General features: G+C 31.2%; 1 protein-coding gene across 1 annotated transcript in view; it reads right to left on the bottom strand.

Moving 5' to 3' along the window:
• Positions 1 to 12,411: 12,411 nt before the first annotated feature.
• Positions 12,412 to 15,381, bottom strand: part of LOC129961960 (uncharacterized) — a 291,846-nt gene continuing 288,876 nt past the window's right edge. Inside the window, exon 6 of the mRNA XM_056075609.1 lies at positions 12,412 to 15,374. Coding sequence (XP_055931584.1) covers positions 13,054 to 15,374 — 2,321 coding nt within the window. The 3' untranslated portion in view covers positions 12,412 to 13,053. The remainder of the gene's footprint in view (positions 15,375 to 15,381) is intronic.

Here is a 15,381-nt window from a genome sequence, read left to right as displayed (position 1 = left end):
AATTCTTTGGGATTTCATAGATTAAAAACTCTCTCATCTTTTGTTGAGCTTTTTATGCATGGTGGGATGTGTTTTAACCCGCTTCGAAATTGGAAGTTACTCAAAGTCACGCAGTTTAATATTTAATTTAATTTTTAAAATTAATTTAGTAACGCTGTATGCATCAACTAATGTTATGCATCAAATCAACATCAAACGCATAAATAAGTGAAAAAAAAAATATACGAATTAAAAACGCATCAGTAAGTTGTGCGTGCTGCTGTGATTGAGATTGGCGAGTTTATGCAATTCATAAAGGTGAGCGTTGATCATAATGATATGTGTTGTTTTATTACGAAGAAATAAATTGTTTTATGAAAATAAGAAACATTATTTGATGTTTTATAGAAACTGCGGTGAGATTATTCATGTGTTTTTCTTTTTTTAATAAATAAAACTAGGTTTCTATTTTCTTTAAAACAGTGTGTCTCAAAGAGTTAATCAAGTGCATCTGTGTACACCTTATTTATTTTAGTCTGAACATAAAATTGATCATTGACATAATGATATATCAAATCAACTAATAACAAAATTGGCTACATTTTCTATAGAAGATTTTATATAATGAAGATTTCAGCTAGCATTTGATCTTACTAATCAATAGCTGTCATAAAAATGCTAAGCTATTCGATTACTGGAAGAAGCATAGAAAGTAGTTAGTTGAAGAGTAGAAAGTATTTTTGTTGATAATTTATTTCTAGTGAATTCTTTAATTCATGAAAATCATTAATTAAGCCTTATGAAAGTTTAGAATTCTCAAAGGTGGTTTAAGGTACCTTTGAGAATAGGGTCTTCTCAAGAGGAGACAACAAAATTACTACAGCGAGGAACAAGCAGAAAATGAAAAATCAACATGATTGTTGATTGTAATTTCAGGCATATTTCATCTTCAATACTTTACGAATTCACAATTCGTCTTACTAATTTACAAAGAGTTTTTTTTTCTGACGCTAATGAAGCTGTTGCAGTGGTCACCAGGAAATTTTTTTCTCGCAGGATCTCCAATTAAGCTCATATCTTTCACTCCCCACATAAAATTATGAATTTTGGGTAAGGCTCCAAATGTCTTGCATTGCATATCGAATAATAGCTATAAAAACATATCTCCAGCCAGAATCTAATTTTTTTTATTGAATTTATCCTGCGAGTGTGTATTTTGAGCGCATTTTTCTTGCCGAATGAAATCAAAATTTGAAACAGAACTGCAGTTGTAGTCATACCATAACATACGAAATTTCATTGATTCAAGGCATTTCGCTAATGTTATTACATTTATATGTATAAAGTATACATGCTAAACTACAGTCCGATAGACTGTCAAGACTTTGACAGATTTAAATCAAAATGTTATTCGCACATATATTTTAGATGTTAAATCTGTATACCAAATTTTATCCACTTAGATTCTTACGCTTAGGAAATATCAAATTCACTTGTAAGCGAACAGCTACGCATCCAGACTTTCTGTACATGGATTTTGTTCGAAATTTGATAAAAACCATAAAAAATTTCATAATAAATTATAATTATTTTTTATAATAAATTATAATTATTTTATATAATAAATTATATAAATTTATAAAAATTTCATATATATTTCATTTATTGTGTTATCGACAGACAGATATAATGGTAAAGATGTGTTCTTTGGACTCATCTGAACGTGGCGATTCGTCAAAATCTGGAGTTTGAATTTTTTGACGATTATAATACTTTCTCTACAATTCGTATACGAGAAACTGAAAAAGAAACAAACCACTGAATGGGAATAAAAAACCATAATAAATAAAGGGTACCTATTCACTTTTTGGCCAAACCAATAATACACCGAAATCATACGTAACCTTTGAATGTTATCATTTGAATGCAGAGCAGGTATCTCTTTTGCATTTTGACGCTTTCTCTGTGAAATCGAACACGTTCCGGGTCTTATCAACGATGAAACTCATCCACCCAGAATATTCTTGAAAGCATTTTGAATGTCTGCTATTATGTCTCCTCGCATTTTGTGAAGAAATTCGATTGTATTCAAGAGCGCAGACGTGCTAGATAAAAATATAATACAGATGGCTACTTAAAAAGAGGGTTGGACAAGGTTTATTTGCTTATAATCGTGGTAGACGTAACAAGTACTTCTTATGGCTAGTAATATGCAGAAAAAGACGGTTTAACAGAATATATGAAATTCATTGTATTTATCAAATATAATGCAAAAATGTAATACATATTTGAAATGCATTTTAAAGTGTTGAGAGTTCGATATTTTTTTTGGAAAACTTTTTAGATAACTTTCGTAAAGTCTTGCAATATGACATCCTGCTTTAAGTGACAATAATTCTGAGTTAAATAACAATTTCTCTTTTTGCCATAATACAGAATTTTGTTTGCAGTTCTTCGTATGAATTGTTTCTCTTCTGCATTTTTAATGGCTTCATACATATACCATACAGAAAATGAGTAAAATGATATTTTGGAAACAAGTGAGGTTTGTTATCAATGTCAGTTTAGAATACTTTCAATGAAAACTTTTTCATGTGTGTGCTTCTTTCGTGTCAAATTCAGTCGGAAAACAGAAAGCACAGTGCTTTACTGTTAATTTTGCTGAAGACTATTCGAACACTGTGGTGGTAATAGTCTTTGTTCATCATGCACCAGTTGCTATCTTATGATTATTTTATTATGGCGATTAAAAGAAAAAAAACGACTGGCTTGTGAAAAAGACAAGCTTCAGAAACAGTTAAGCGAATTTAGTGATTTTAAAGCGATTTATAATTTATAGAAGCAGAATTTAATGTTTTGATGCGTGAAAGAAAGACTTAAACAAAGATGTGATGCTTTTTATCTAATAGCAAGATAATAGGAACTAAAAACAACGTGATGCAGCAACAACAGCTTACAATCACAAATTTCACTAATAAAATTTTTAATATTATATATATATTGATACACTTAATAGCGATATAATTTTCCTTTTGAGATTAATCTAGATAATTATCTTATTTAATACGTAATTTTATATTGAAATATAGAACTTCATGTAATATATTTTCTAAATTATTATATGAAAGGTCTTTTTTTACGTAGAAAGTTTTCTTATTATTGTCGACGTCGACAATTTCATTTATGGCGGATAACTGAAACTCTCCATCATTTTCTTACTTTCATATAATCGTAATATTATGAGGAAAGATGACTCATTTAGATGAATCTACAACATGTATTTTACATTTTTTGGTATAAGAACGTTAATTTTTACGAAGAGATTACGTTTCACATGATAAGACGCAGCGATGTCCATGCATTAATTTATATTTACTAATAGCGGAGGCATTCTTTGAAAAAGTCGAGTTATATCGAGATGAATTCCGTGCATTTATATATGATATATCATACTGAACGAGAAATAAGTAGACACTATTCCATCTGAAGCAGATGATTTTAAATGCCTGCTTATCACCTAGTCATTAAAATTTAGGAGAAATTAATGTTAGTTCAAATTTTGCTTTTACCCAATGGAAGATAATATATGAAGAAAGGAAAGTAATGTTTGCTTTGTTTTAAATATCATGAAGACTAATCTACGTAGATCATCGAGAAAATAAAGACCGTTTAGTTATATAAAAAGAAAAACACAAAATTTATTGAAAAAAAGCAAGTCTGATATATATTTGAAGTTTCCTTCACTTCTCTGAATGATCACCTCCTGCGTTTAACATTTGTCGTGCCCGGTCATGAGCTTCAGAATTCTCCTGTATGCACTTTTGCCGCCAGTTTATTAAACCGGGTGGTCACTGCATTTAAACAAAAGACTAGATAGGATTCTTCTCAAAATGCGCTATTATCAATCCAAATCGTTATTATGAGCCGATTAAACTTTGGCGAATCATCCAAAACAGGAAGCGAGGAATACTTTCTGAAAGAATTGTGTTTCTTCACGACGATTCTCCCCCCCCCATTCCCCTTCTGCTGCCGTTGAAGAATTACAGGATCAATTCGAATAGAACATTTTTGATCATCCATCCTATTGTATGAACCTTTCCCTTAGCTGTTTCTATCTTTTCTCTAAGCCGAAAGAATTTCTGGGCGGTGAACATTTCAGAAGTGATAAAGTGTTGGAAAATACAGTGAACACCAAACTTAATGAATTGGACTGCAGAAGGATATAACATAGGAATTCGGAGGCTCATGAGCAGATATGACAAATGTTTAAATGTTGGAAGTGATTATGTAGAGAAGTGAAGGAAGCTTCAGGCATGTAACAGAATTGTGTTCTTCCAATAAGTATTGTGTTCTTCTTATTTTGTATTACTGAATGCCCTTTATTTTCCGAATGACTCTCGTAACTCACACTTTTGTTTTCATTTGTGTACATTTAAAATGAGATCATTGGTATTTCGTTATTTACTTGTATTAAATGCAGTTTAAAAATATTCTATTTATTTGCCCAATTGATGTATGCTGGAGAATTGATGTATGCCAATTGATGTATGCCCAATTGATGTAAAGAAGTTTCTCAACTTTGATAACGGGTAATGCCGCTTTATTTCATAAGCACACACACACGCACTCATGGAGAAGCTTATCCAAAAAATAGTTCTTACAAAAATTATCAATGCAAATGCAAAAAATAAATTGTTAATCAATTATTAGCAACACAACAATAATGCTCGGTTTACCCGTTCACAATTCGATGGCATTTCAAAGAAAACACTGAATCGTCTTGTGAGTACTTTCCTTTTATTATCTCTCAAGAAGGCATAGAAGATTTAAAAAGGATCTGTGGATCTCGGATTCTAATAGAGATATTGCTATAATTCTTGTATTTTCCAAAACATTCATCTTTTGCTTAGGTTGCGAAATTCTCCTCCCATATTGATCCCCAAGGGTGTTTTCATTATTCTTGTTTGAATTTAAAAAATTAGTAAATCTATCTTCTTCAGTAATAGACTACTTGTAAAGGAGACAATATTACAAATTTATAATAAAACTAACGTTTATAAAATTCTCCAACAAAAGAAGATACACATATTGATGAACTGATTTTAATAATGGAATATTCTGTCATATCTGCAATTGCTGAGATGTTCAAGGCCACAAAAGAACACAAGTAAAACTATAGAAATTGTTTTGTCTGTAAGAATATTTTTTATATAATTTAGATTTTGTTATGAAATCTCCGATCAGTGACGGTACTGAATGGATATCAGTTATTTCAGAGCTTCTCCTGCAGCTAAATTCAGAGCAGTATTCAGATCTTTCAAAAGAAGAAATGGAAAATGCATCGTATAACACAATATCGTATAACTTATTAAAGATTCTTCAAAGGTAATTTGCTATTTTATCGATTAGTTTTGGAGAAAAAGAAATACAGAGAAAACAAACTATTTGACCCTACATAAAAAAATCATTGTGTGTGAAAATATCTCCTTTCCCCGCTTAAAATTTTATGTTTTTTAACTACTTTAACGAAAAGTTATTTCTTCCTTCGAGACTATGAAACATCAAATGAAAAATTGTGCTACTTAATACAAGTTGCATTCCTTACTCGTCATTTATGTGAGGTCGATCATTCATTGAAATTATTATTGATAGCATTGTCTTCTCATCTCGTAATAATATCATTCGAATACAAATTAGCTCTTCCTTCACGGATTGTTACTTCTTCATTGAACCCGTTCACGTTTCGGCTATTGTTGACGATCAAAATTATCCACCCAGAATTTTCTTCTTAGAAAGGGTTCTGGGTGCCTTCTAGTATGCTATTATTATTTTGTTTTTGTGAAAAAGTTTGAAGCAGTTCGAATAGATTCAAGTATACAGAAATGCCTTGACTAGGATTTATTCCAAAAATAATTTTAGAATGAGGTAAGGAATGGTAAAGGGTAACTTTCATACTATTTAAATGCTTAGAAGTAGTCATGTTTTGAGTTAATTGCTGTTTTTCAGGATTGTTTATGTTCCCGGAAAAAATATTTAAATCAATTATATGAAAATATCAAAACGCTTATTTTATTAAGTTAATGAATGCATCTAAGAATAAAAAAATTGCTCAGGATGACCAGAATACTTCGCATTGTTTATTGCCTAGTATTAGTTTATTTATATGGTACTTAACAACATGATAATAATTAAATGTTTAGAAACAATAACTGAAAGAACCACATTTTAGCAACCAACCTGAGTTGTAGTGAAAGTTCTTGAAGAGATTGGCAAGGAAGTGGCCTTGCTTATAAACATCATAGATAGTGAATGTACATGGAAGATTCCAGAAATGTGCATGAATCATTAAATTTAAAGCAAGTAAGAAATATTTTGGTGTGCCAATTGATGTGATGTTCAAGTGTGATTAGGGAAATCTCGAATTATTTGTTCTCCTTCTGATCTGAGAAGAGTTAGGAATTATAGTCTCCGTTCACTAAAAGCAAATGATGTGTTTGATACATGGATTTAACAAAACAATCAGAATAATTTATTATTCTATTTGTTTTCGGAATTTCTATAATATCTTTTAAATAACTGCGGGATATGCGTCTTGATAACATTGATTGTAATAAAGATCAGTGTGTAGTATTTCCGATAATTGATGTTGTATAACTGATGGTTCAAAGTCGGTTGCTATGTTATTCAAAGTCCGTTTGGAGTCTCTTTCTCCAATGCACTTTTACAGTTCGTTTATAAACTGAATACAGCAACCGTTATCGCTGAAATTTCGAAAAGCATTTTTCAATTTGTTTAATTGACAGTAAATAGATGTTAAAGTAATGGAATGTAAATGTTAATGGATATTTTATTACGAAGGCAAATTTTAAATTTATTCTTAGAAAGCTGTTTAAATTTATTCTTAGAATGTTTTAAATTATTTGTTTTTATTTCAAAATTTAAATCTTTGAATAAAAATATCAATATAAAACAAAATATAATATTTTTTTAACTATGCATAACTTAATTTTTAAAAAAGTATTTTTTTTTAACAAAAACGTTTTTTTTTTTTTAAACAAAAATTCGTCTCTTTTGTTTACTTGTCATCTTCGAGTTTATTTTGTCTTTCTTTCTTTAACAGCTTTGTTATTCTTCAAATTTGCTTTTTTTTGCATTTAAAATGAATCCTTCTCATTAATTCCTTCAGTTATTTTATGTACTTGTTGTAATAAATAAGAAAAAAATGCGCGATATTTCCTAGCTGAGTAATCAAGAGAGAATCAAAAAATCCACTTGGCATGATTAATTACCTCTGAAACGGCTTTTTTTCCTTGAGTAGGTGGAACATTTCCAAAAAATTGTTCTTGCAACATTTCTTTTTAACTCCTTGTTTTTTTTCTTATCTGATTCAGTGCAACTATGTAAAAGTGAGAATTAATTCAAAATTTTCAATTTCCACTTAAATAGTGTGAAAAAAACTCAAATATTTTAAATAAATTATTTTAACACTAGTGCAAAACTAATACGATATGTTTATTTTAATAAATATGTTTGTTTTGATAAAGCTTTAATTCGTTCTTAAAAATCTTCTTTTTAAAAATTTTAAACAAACATTTTGCTATTTAAAATACTCTTTCTTAAATTATTCTTTTTTTTTTAATAATTTAAAACCATGCGAAATTGTTAATTGCAATAGATTAAAAATTAGGAAAATGTTGGCCCTTTTTTCTTATTCCAAAATAAAATGATCATTACACAATCTGAAAATTTAAAAAAAGTTATCTTTAATATGTCACAAATTTAATTACAGTGCAGTTTTTTCTATAACTCTAATAAATTTTATAAACATTTCAAATAAGTTTCAAAATATATTTTTCATTCCTACAAAGAAGTTCCAATTGTTTTCATTTTTGATTATCTTCGTCTTTCTTCTTCCATTGATCATAGTCAAGAAAGACGAACGATTTGACATATTTTTGCAAACTGAGAAGGTTATTTTCCTAAAATGTATTTAAAAATGTTGAATTTAAAAAATAAATTCTATAGTAATTACAGATAAAATATTACTTCCAATTCAAGAAATTGTGAAATTTTAATTTTTTTATATATATATCTAAATTTAATTTCAAATTTCTGTAATTTGAAATGTTTAAAAAAGTTATTTCTTTTGAAGATTTTTTATGGTGTTTTACTGAATCAGTGCACAAAAAGTTTTTTACAGTATTATGAAAAGAAGAAAAGAAACGCATTCGTTGTTACACAAAACATTGCCTCGTTTCAGTTGGCAAGTTATTAGGACAATTGAAATTCAATGAATTCCCGTGTAATATTGAAACAGATTTTAGGTGAGATGTTTCATAGAGAGAATTGAGCAGAAAAAAAAAGCACAATGGACTAAGCAAATCTAAGATTTATAATATAGAACATTACATGTCCATTAAAATTTGATATTTAAAATAACTTTACTTAAATATAAGATGGACTTCAAGCTTAAATTACGCATAAATGATTTTATTGCCATTTTTCAAAGCAATATTCCCACTGAATCATGTAGTTGCCGAGGTCAATTATGAATCAGTCCTATTAGAATAAGTTGTTCTACAATATTATTATGATATTGTACTGCATTCAGAATATCGAATAACATCGTAGAGATATCGGAAAATGACTTATGTTTAATAAGGAATAATCTGAAAACTTATCAAATTTTGTTTTATCTCCATATGTTAAATGCGAATATGAATACATTATTATGAAACTTAAAGAGTAAGAAAGTTGTGGTGCACGTGTAAGATCATGATTTTAAAAATGTAAAATGTCTTATTCAGTAGGTTGATGTGAAAGTACAGGTGATACCCATTTAATAAATAAACAGTATAAATCAATACAGTGTTTAAAGCTACTATCTAAGCTTTTTTTTCAACAAAAAATGTTTTCTAATGTTATATTTATTTGAATTACTTTGTAAGAGGTTTACAATGGTTGAAGTGCGTTACAATACCTTTCATTAAAGAATAATTTCAAGAATACGACAAGGGGACAGAAAAATATTGTTCCCACTAAAGATGCCATACTGTCGAGTGTAAAACGTCCACTAGGGACCAAAAAGCATTTTCTTAATTTTGGATGTGATTTAAGAAGCGATGGCCATTAATTTTTAACTGTAAAAGTACAAAAGTTACTTTAATTATGATGCTCACTGAAGACCAACAGACTTCATCTTCCCCTGTCACATTAGAATGAATAGAAAGTTTTCGCAGGTGCGATAACTTCTACGAAAATCACAATGATATCCATGTATTATTCCCATGCAATTAATCAATAAATTTACTACTGCTAGAAAATTCAACTAGTGAAGAGCTCAAAGGCCATACAAAATATTAAAGACATCGTTATATAAAGAGACAATATATTTCTTTGTAGCATAATATGAATTTTTCTCAACTAATAGAAAAACATTTCATTCAGTACTCCGAAGTGTGGAAAAAATTTTGAAAATTCATTAGTTATGTTCTCATTAACATTTTTGGCAAGCAATTGCGATAGTTTTTAGGTACATATGAAGACACCTTCCACCAGGAGGCAGAGAGTCACCTGATGCAATGATATCGATGTCATTGGAGCGTTTTCTTGTTGGCCGACTGTTGTTGGATTATTCCAACAGAAACTTTTCAATATTTAATGTATGCAAAAAGACTTTATTATTGGACAATCAAAACATTATTTATTTAAAAAAATGACTAAGTGCCAAAAGTAAAGTTGATCTCATATTTCGTGTAATTCCTGTATTACAAGTATGAATATATGAATAAAAAATGAAGTAATAGAGTGTTTTCTTCAAAAATAAAATAAATTTTAGATTTCAAGTAACATTATCCTCCCCATCATTGTAGCATTTAAAGAAATCCTTTATTAATAGTAGGAATATTATTTATCTTTAAGAAAACATATGCTAAGAAATTTCGCGTTTTACTTTCAGAATTAAATAAATGTGAATTTTCTGAAAGACAAATATTTTGTGATTTTTTTATGTTGAAGCCAATTTTTATATTGTAAAATATAGTTACAGTATAGTAAAAAAAGGCCATTTTGTAAAAACACTTTTATAGAATTCTGTCTTTACTTTTTTTATAACTTTATCATATATAAAATAAGCTGAGAAAGAGTATAGCAATGCTTGATTTCTCATTTTAGATTTATCAGCCGTCAAAATCTGATGGTTCGTTTTAAAAGAATCATATTTTAGACTTCTAAATATTCCAAGAAAACACGTTCTTGGAATGATTCTTCTTCTTTTTTTTATGTGTTTCCGAAAATGTTTATTCAACCAGGTAACGAGTTATATGGAAGAAATACGGCATGTGGTTATTACTCCAAAAGTTGAATTCTGCATCAAAATTTAGAAAAAGGGCTTAGTATCTTTGTGTGTACGTAAACACTATAACTCTAAAACATTACAAACGAAATGTATAAAATACGTCTTACACCTGTACGTAGCTTTCATAGCAAAACTGTAGAACCGTAAGAAGTTTTACAACAGTTGCATATAGATTGTCTTCCTGGATGTGCTATAAAAAGATAACACTAAACCAGAGCAGATTGACTGACGAAATTTGACAAGTACTCTTTAATCCTTCAATGGGCAAATGGTGAAAAATTATCACACACTTTTTTTTTGGGGGGGGGACATATATTGAGTAGGTAAGATATGTATAAAATATTTAAGTGTTTTTACAAACTAATTTTAATTTAATTAATTACTAAAAATGCATATTATTCTATTCAGTTTAATTTAATTAATTTTTAGAAATTTATTTTAGCTAAATAAATTAAATTAATTCTTAAGAATTTATTTTAACTAATTTATTTAACTCTTTAAAATTTATTTTCATTAATATTTAGAAATCTGTGTATGTAAACACGCTTACAATACCCAAATAAAGCGTTTGAAATTGACGATCTCTGGAATTGCTGATAGGGATCCAAATCGTAAGCTTTAGATCTGGTGAGATATGAAGCTTCTCCATACTCTGTCAGCAGCCTATAAAAGACGAAGCGCTCAAACGAAAATTAACTCTCTTTCAAATGTGTTGTGTGCAAGCAGATATTGTGCTGTTGTTGTGGTATAATTAATAATTTTCTCTTTGCGTATGTATTGTTGATTTTTGTGAGCTCAGTATGTATGATTCCGCTTTTTGCTATATATTGTTACTAAATTTTTTCTACTATAAATACCGCCAATAAATCATAATGACGCAGCACATTTAATCGCTATAGTTCAGCAGCTTTCTTGCTGTCTAATCCTCTATTTTTTGTTTACTTGTCGGCGACTAAGACTACTCTCACACACGGCTTCAGCTTCTTCACTGCAGCTTCAGAGTGCCCGTCTTTTATAGTTCCGGGAGGCGGGGCTAGAATCTTCAGACCAATCAGGGCGTATCTGAGTGTATCTCAGTTCCTACTGGATGGATCGTGAAACCTCTCGAACTTTCCACTATGATCCATTTAGTCGCCAAACTCGCCCAATTCGTGGCCAAGTCGAAAAATGGTTGTCAAGCTCTCAGGTCATTGACGCGGCAGCCGCTCAGCACAGATCTTACAACGGTCTTTCTCATGATGACACTATTCATGCCGGGTAGCAAAATTACAGATTTGTAACAATATGTTTTATATTTTAAAGGTAATAAAGCTTTTTCATCCATTATCGAGTTTGGTGGACTCTTTGAAACGATGGATGAAATTCCATAACATTATATTACAAAGAATATAGCAATAATGTCTTTTTTTGTGATCAGTGCAATTTATGGTGCCTCCAATGAAATCAGTTTCAAAAACGAAAATTATAGCTTTTAAAGATTATTTATATAGATCATTTTTATTTATAACTTTTATGACGTATTTGTCAGTTAATTTTCTGAAACTGTTCAGAAAGTGTGTACAATTATTCATGAAACGTGCTTAATTGGTTGCGAACAGAATGAATTCATCCTTTGGATAAAAGAGCTTATTTATATTACTCGTTATAAAGCATATTTTGAGTTAATTGCAAAATTATCACAAAATATTTGACGTTAAAACATAAATTAAAATAAATCAATAGAAGTTTGAGTTTTTAATTTTTAAAAATGTATGAAGTTAGCTTTATACCAAAAATATTTGAAATATATATCATCATTCTTTTCAGATTTTTAATTAATTTTAAAGATATATTTGCTCATATCAAAGAAAGTTGCTTTGAAACGAATAGAAAAGAATGTCTTAATTCATTTTAAAAGTATTCTGTGAATCCGCTTTAAAAGTGTTTATTGTAATTAATCAAAACTTTTTACTGCATGGCGAGAAAATGAATTTAATAAAGTTCTTTTATTTCGCCTTCTTAATCTGTCGGAGATTTTAAAATGTGTATATTGTTCAAATAAAAGAAAGTAAAACGTCATTTAGCAAGGTTTATTGTAAAAGGGAACTTTTCCACGTAGAAAAAGATCGAAAACTATAAACATGAGGATTAGTATGACAGATGAGATTTTCCAGAGACAAATATCATCACATGTGAGTAAACACAGAATAAGATTCGTCAAAAAGGTGGAAATTTCAAATGAAGATGGCGTTTAATCTCCTTGAATACTGTTCAAGAATTTAAACACGGAAGGAAAAAAAGTTTTTAAAACACAAATAACAATTATTTTTAAATGGAACACAGAATAAATCTGCCAGCTTTATACAGAAAGAATTTAGTTTCATATATATATGAATATATACATTTACAGGAAATTCAGATAAACAGGGATATATTGAATATTCCACAATCGATACATATACCATCCAAGAGTGAATAACATTTAACAAATACCGGAATGAATACAACATTAGTGGACGAGGAAAACATAGAAGCAAAATCCAATATGTAGCTTTCAAATACACATATAACACATAATTATCATGCACCATATAATGTAGTTGCAATACAATATCACTCTTATTTCCTGAAGTCATGGGCAGGTCTGTCTCGCAGTTACTGATGTCTAATTTCCACCTTTTTAATATTGCAATTATTCTTTGTTTCATTTACACACACAGTCGGCAAAGATTTACATATCACATGTGAATATCGGGGAAACGCACCTCAACTGTCTGAATGTGCCGAACAAAATCATCTTTGTTCTTTTTCTTCTTCTTCACGCTGCCTCCCCCCATCATGAACACGGGGGAGGCACTGGGGAAGTTCTTGCTCACCAAGTCGTGACTCTGATTGTGCTGGAGGCAATGAGGGGGAGGATGTCGATGAATGACGTTAGCTGGATGCGTCTGCTGGTGACTATGTCTCTGCTCTGCATAATGCCTGAACAAGAGAAAAGCTGCCAGGCCTACAGCTATACAGATGATCAAACTTCCTATGCTAATTAAAATGTACAGTGTCACAGTCTGCTGGCAGTTCTCGGAGGATTCATCGAATCCCGAGTGGGGACAGTGCACTACACCGTCGCACCACAGCTCTGGGTTGATGCACGCGCTGAGTTCTGGACACTCGTGCAGACAGTTGACATTCCTGAGTGTCCAACTTTCGTCTGCGTTCACTTCCCCATTGAGAGGTTTGGAAGTTGGTCTAGTCACTTCCAACCACCTGATTAATAAAATGCCCTTCTTAAAGGCTACGAACTCGACGATTACTTTGTCGGAAATTGTCTGATTTTTATCGTAGTATGAAAAGGAATGTAAAAAGCTTTCTCTCTGTGCTAAATGATGGTAAGTAGTGTCGTTGTGATGCCAAGACGACGAAAAGAAATCATAAATTTCGGATTGAGAATTCGAAGAATCGGTAGTTGAAGATAAACATAGCACCGTTTTGGGATACATTATACCATTGTTTCCACTGCTGTAGAGTACGACCCTGTTATAGTCATCCCGCAGTTGTGTATTATCACAAGGTCTTCCACGTAACTGAAGGTACAAATATGTTTCTGGAGAAGATGATTGCAAAATCCATCGACATCGTAGTAACCGTTCTTCAATGAAAGGTGAATGCGGTAGGGTAGCTTGGAAAGTCAATTCTCCGCCATGAGTTCTATTTTTATTCAATGATTCTGGTAAGACACTGCATTCTTTTTCGGTGTCATTCGGTGGGATAAAGCGAAACCGGACTTCAAAATAAAAATCATCAAAATCCTCAAACGCCATCATTCCTGATACATCAAACGTCATGGTCATCTTTGATGGGTATTCGAACGAAGATGATATGAATGATGGAGTCAAAGATGGGTCTTTTCGGCAAATGCATCCAATATATACCAATGAAGATGCAGACGATTCAGTAAAGGATAGAAAAGAGTGTCTATATGGTATAAAACTGTTTGAAGAGTGTCTACCATTCTTGAATTTGCAATCGTATCTACGCAGAAGGGGATCGAGGAAAGTCACGCAATTACTGATATTTGATCTAAATTGAACCACACTCACCGAAATTCTTTCCTTAGGTTTTAGTTCGAAATGGTATTCACAGCTTAAGTTTTCTTTGCCCCCTCTTCCATAAAAGAATACATTATTAGGCGAAAAGAGGATTCCAGATGCAGCTGTTGCTGAGGAGATGTTTCGACCGCAGATATTTTGCTTACTATCTTTTTCAACTGAAGGTTCAAAATTTACAAACTCGTATCTGATGACAAAAGATGACGCAGAAAGCGAAGAAACTACATTTGGTCTGCGCATAACGAGTGTATATTTCAGCAAAACTTCGGATCCGATAGAGAGATAACTCTCCGTCGGGGGCATGCAGGGTCGTTTCGGAACAAAATTCTCATAATCGGCTGTTCTAGTACACATTACCGGTAATGTTGCCTCGCAAAATTTATGTGAGACTTTTTCTTTTATCAAAGGATGTGTCTTGTTTAGGCTTTCGAATATCAGCTGAAGACTGCTGATGTCGCACGTATCTCCATGCGGAACTCTGCTTTGAAATTCTGTGCTCGAAGGATGATGATCAAATCCTAAAGTTCCGTGATCTTTCACAAAGTATGACACGAAATAAAGCCATATTTTTTGCGAAGGATTACCTGCTAATTTTGCTATACAAGTGGTATTTTTTGGGACGCTGTGGGAAGGACTTCGAATGATACCCGATCTTGTAGTAGAGCTGTCAATATGAATGAAACATTCCGCATTTTTATTGAAGCTAAATTCACCGATGGTATCATTGGCATCCAAGAATTCAACTCGTATTTCAAGCTCAAGTCTAGACTCGTATAAAAGATTTGAAGGTGCGCTGTAAAGCTGCACCAGCATCTCTGGACCACTGGAGACGACGTCTGTAAGAGAACCAGATTCGCAGAATTCAGTCAGAAGGTGTTTCCCTCCACCTTTATCGGTATCGATTCTGTCATAGATTCGAACTACATCACCAGCGCAATCAGTAGTCAAGCCACCTGAAAG

The sequence above is a fragment of the Argiope bruennichi genome, chromosome 2, assembly GCF_947563725.1.
Source record: "Argiope bruennichi chromosome 2, qqArgBrue1.1, whole genome shotgun sequence".
NCBI classification, from domain to species: Eukaryota; Metazoa; Arthropoda; class Arachnida; order Araneae; family Araneidae; genus Argiope; species Argiope bruennichi.
This window is presented reverse-complemented; position numbering and strand designations above follow the sequence as displayed.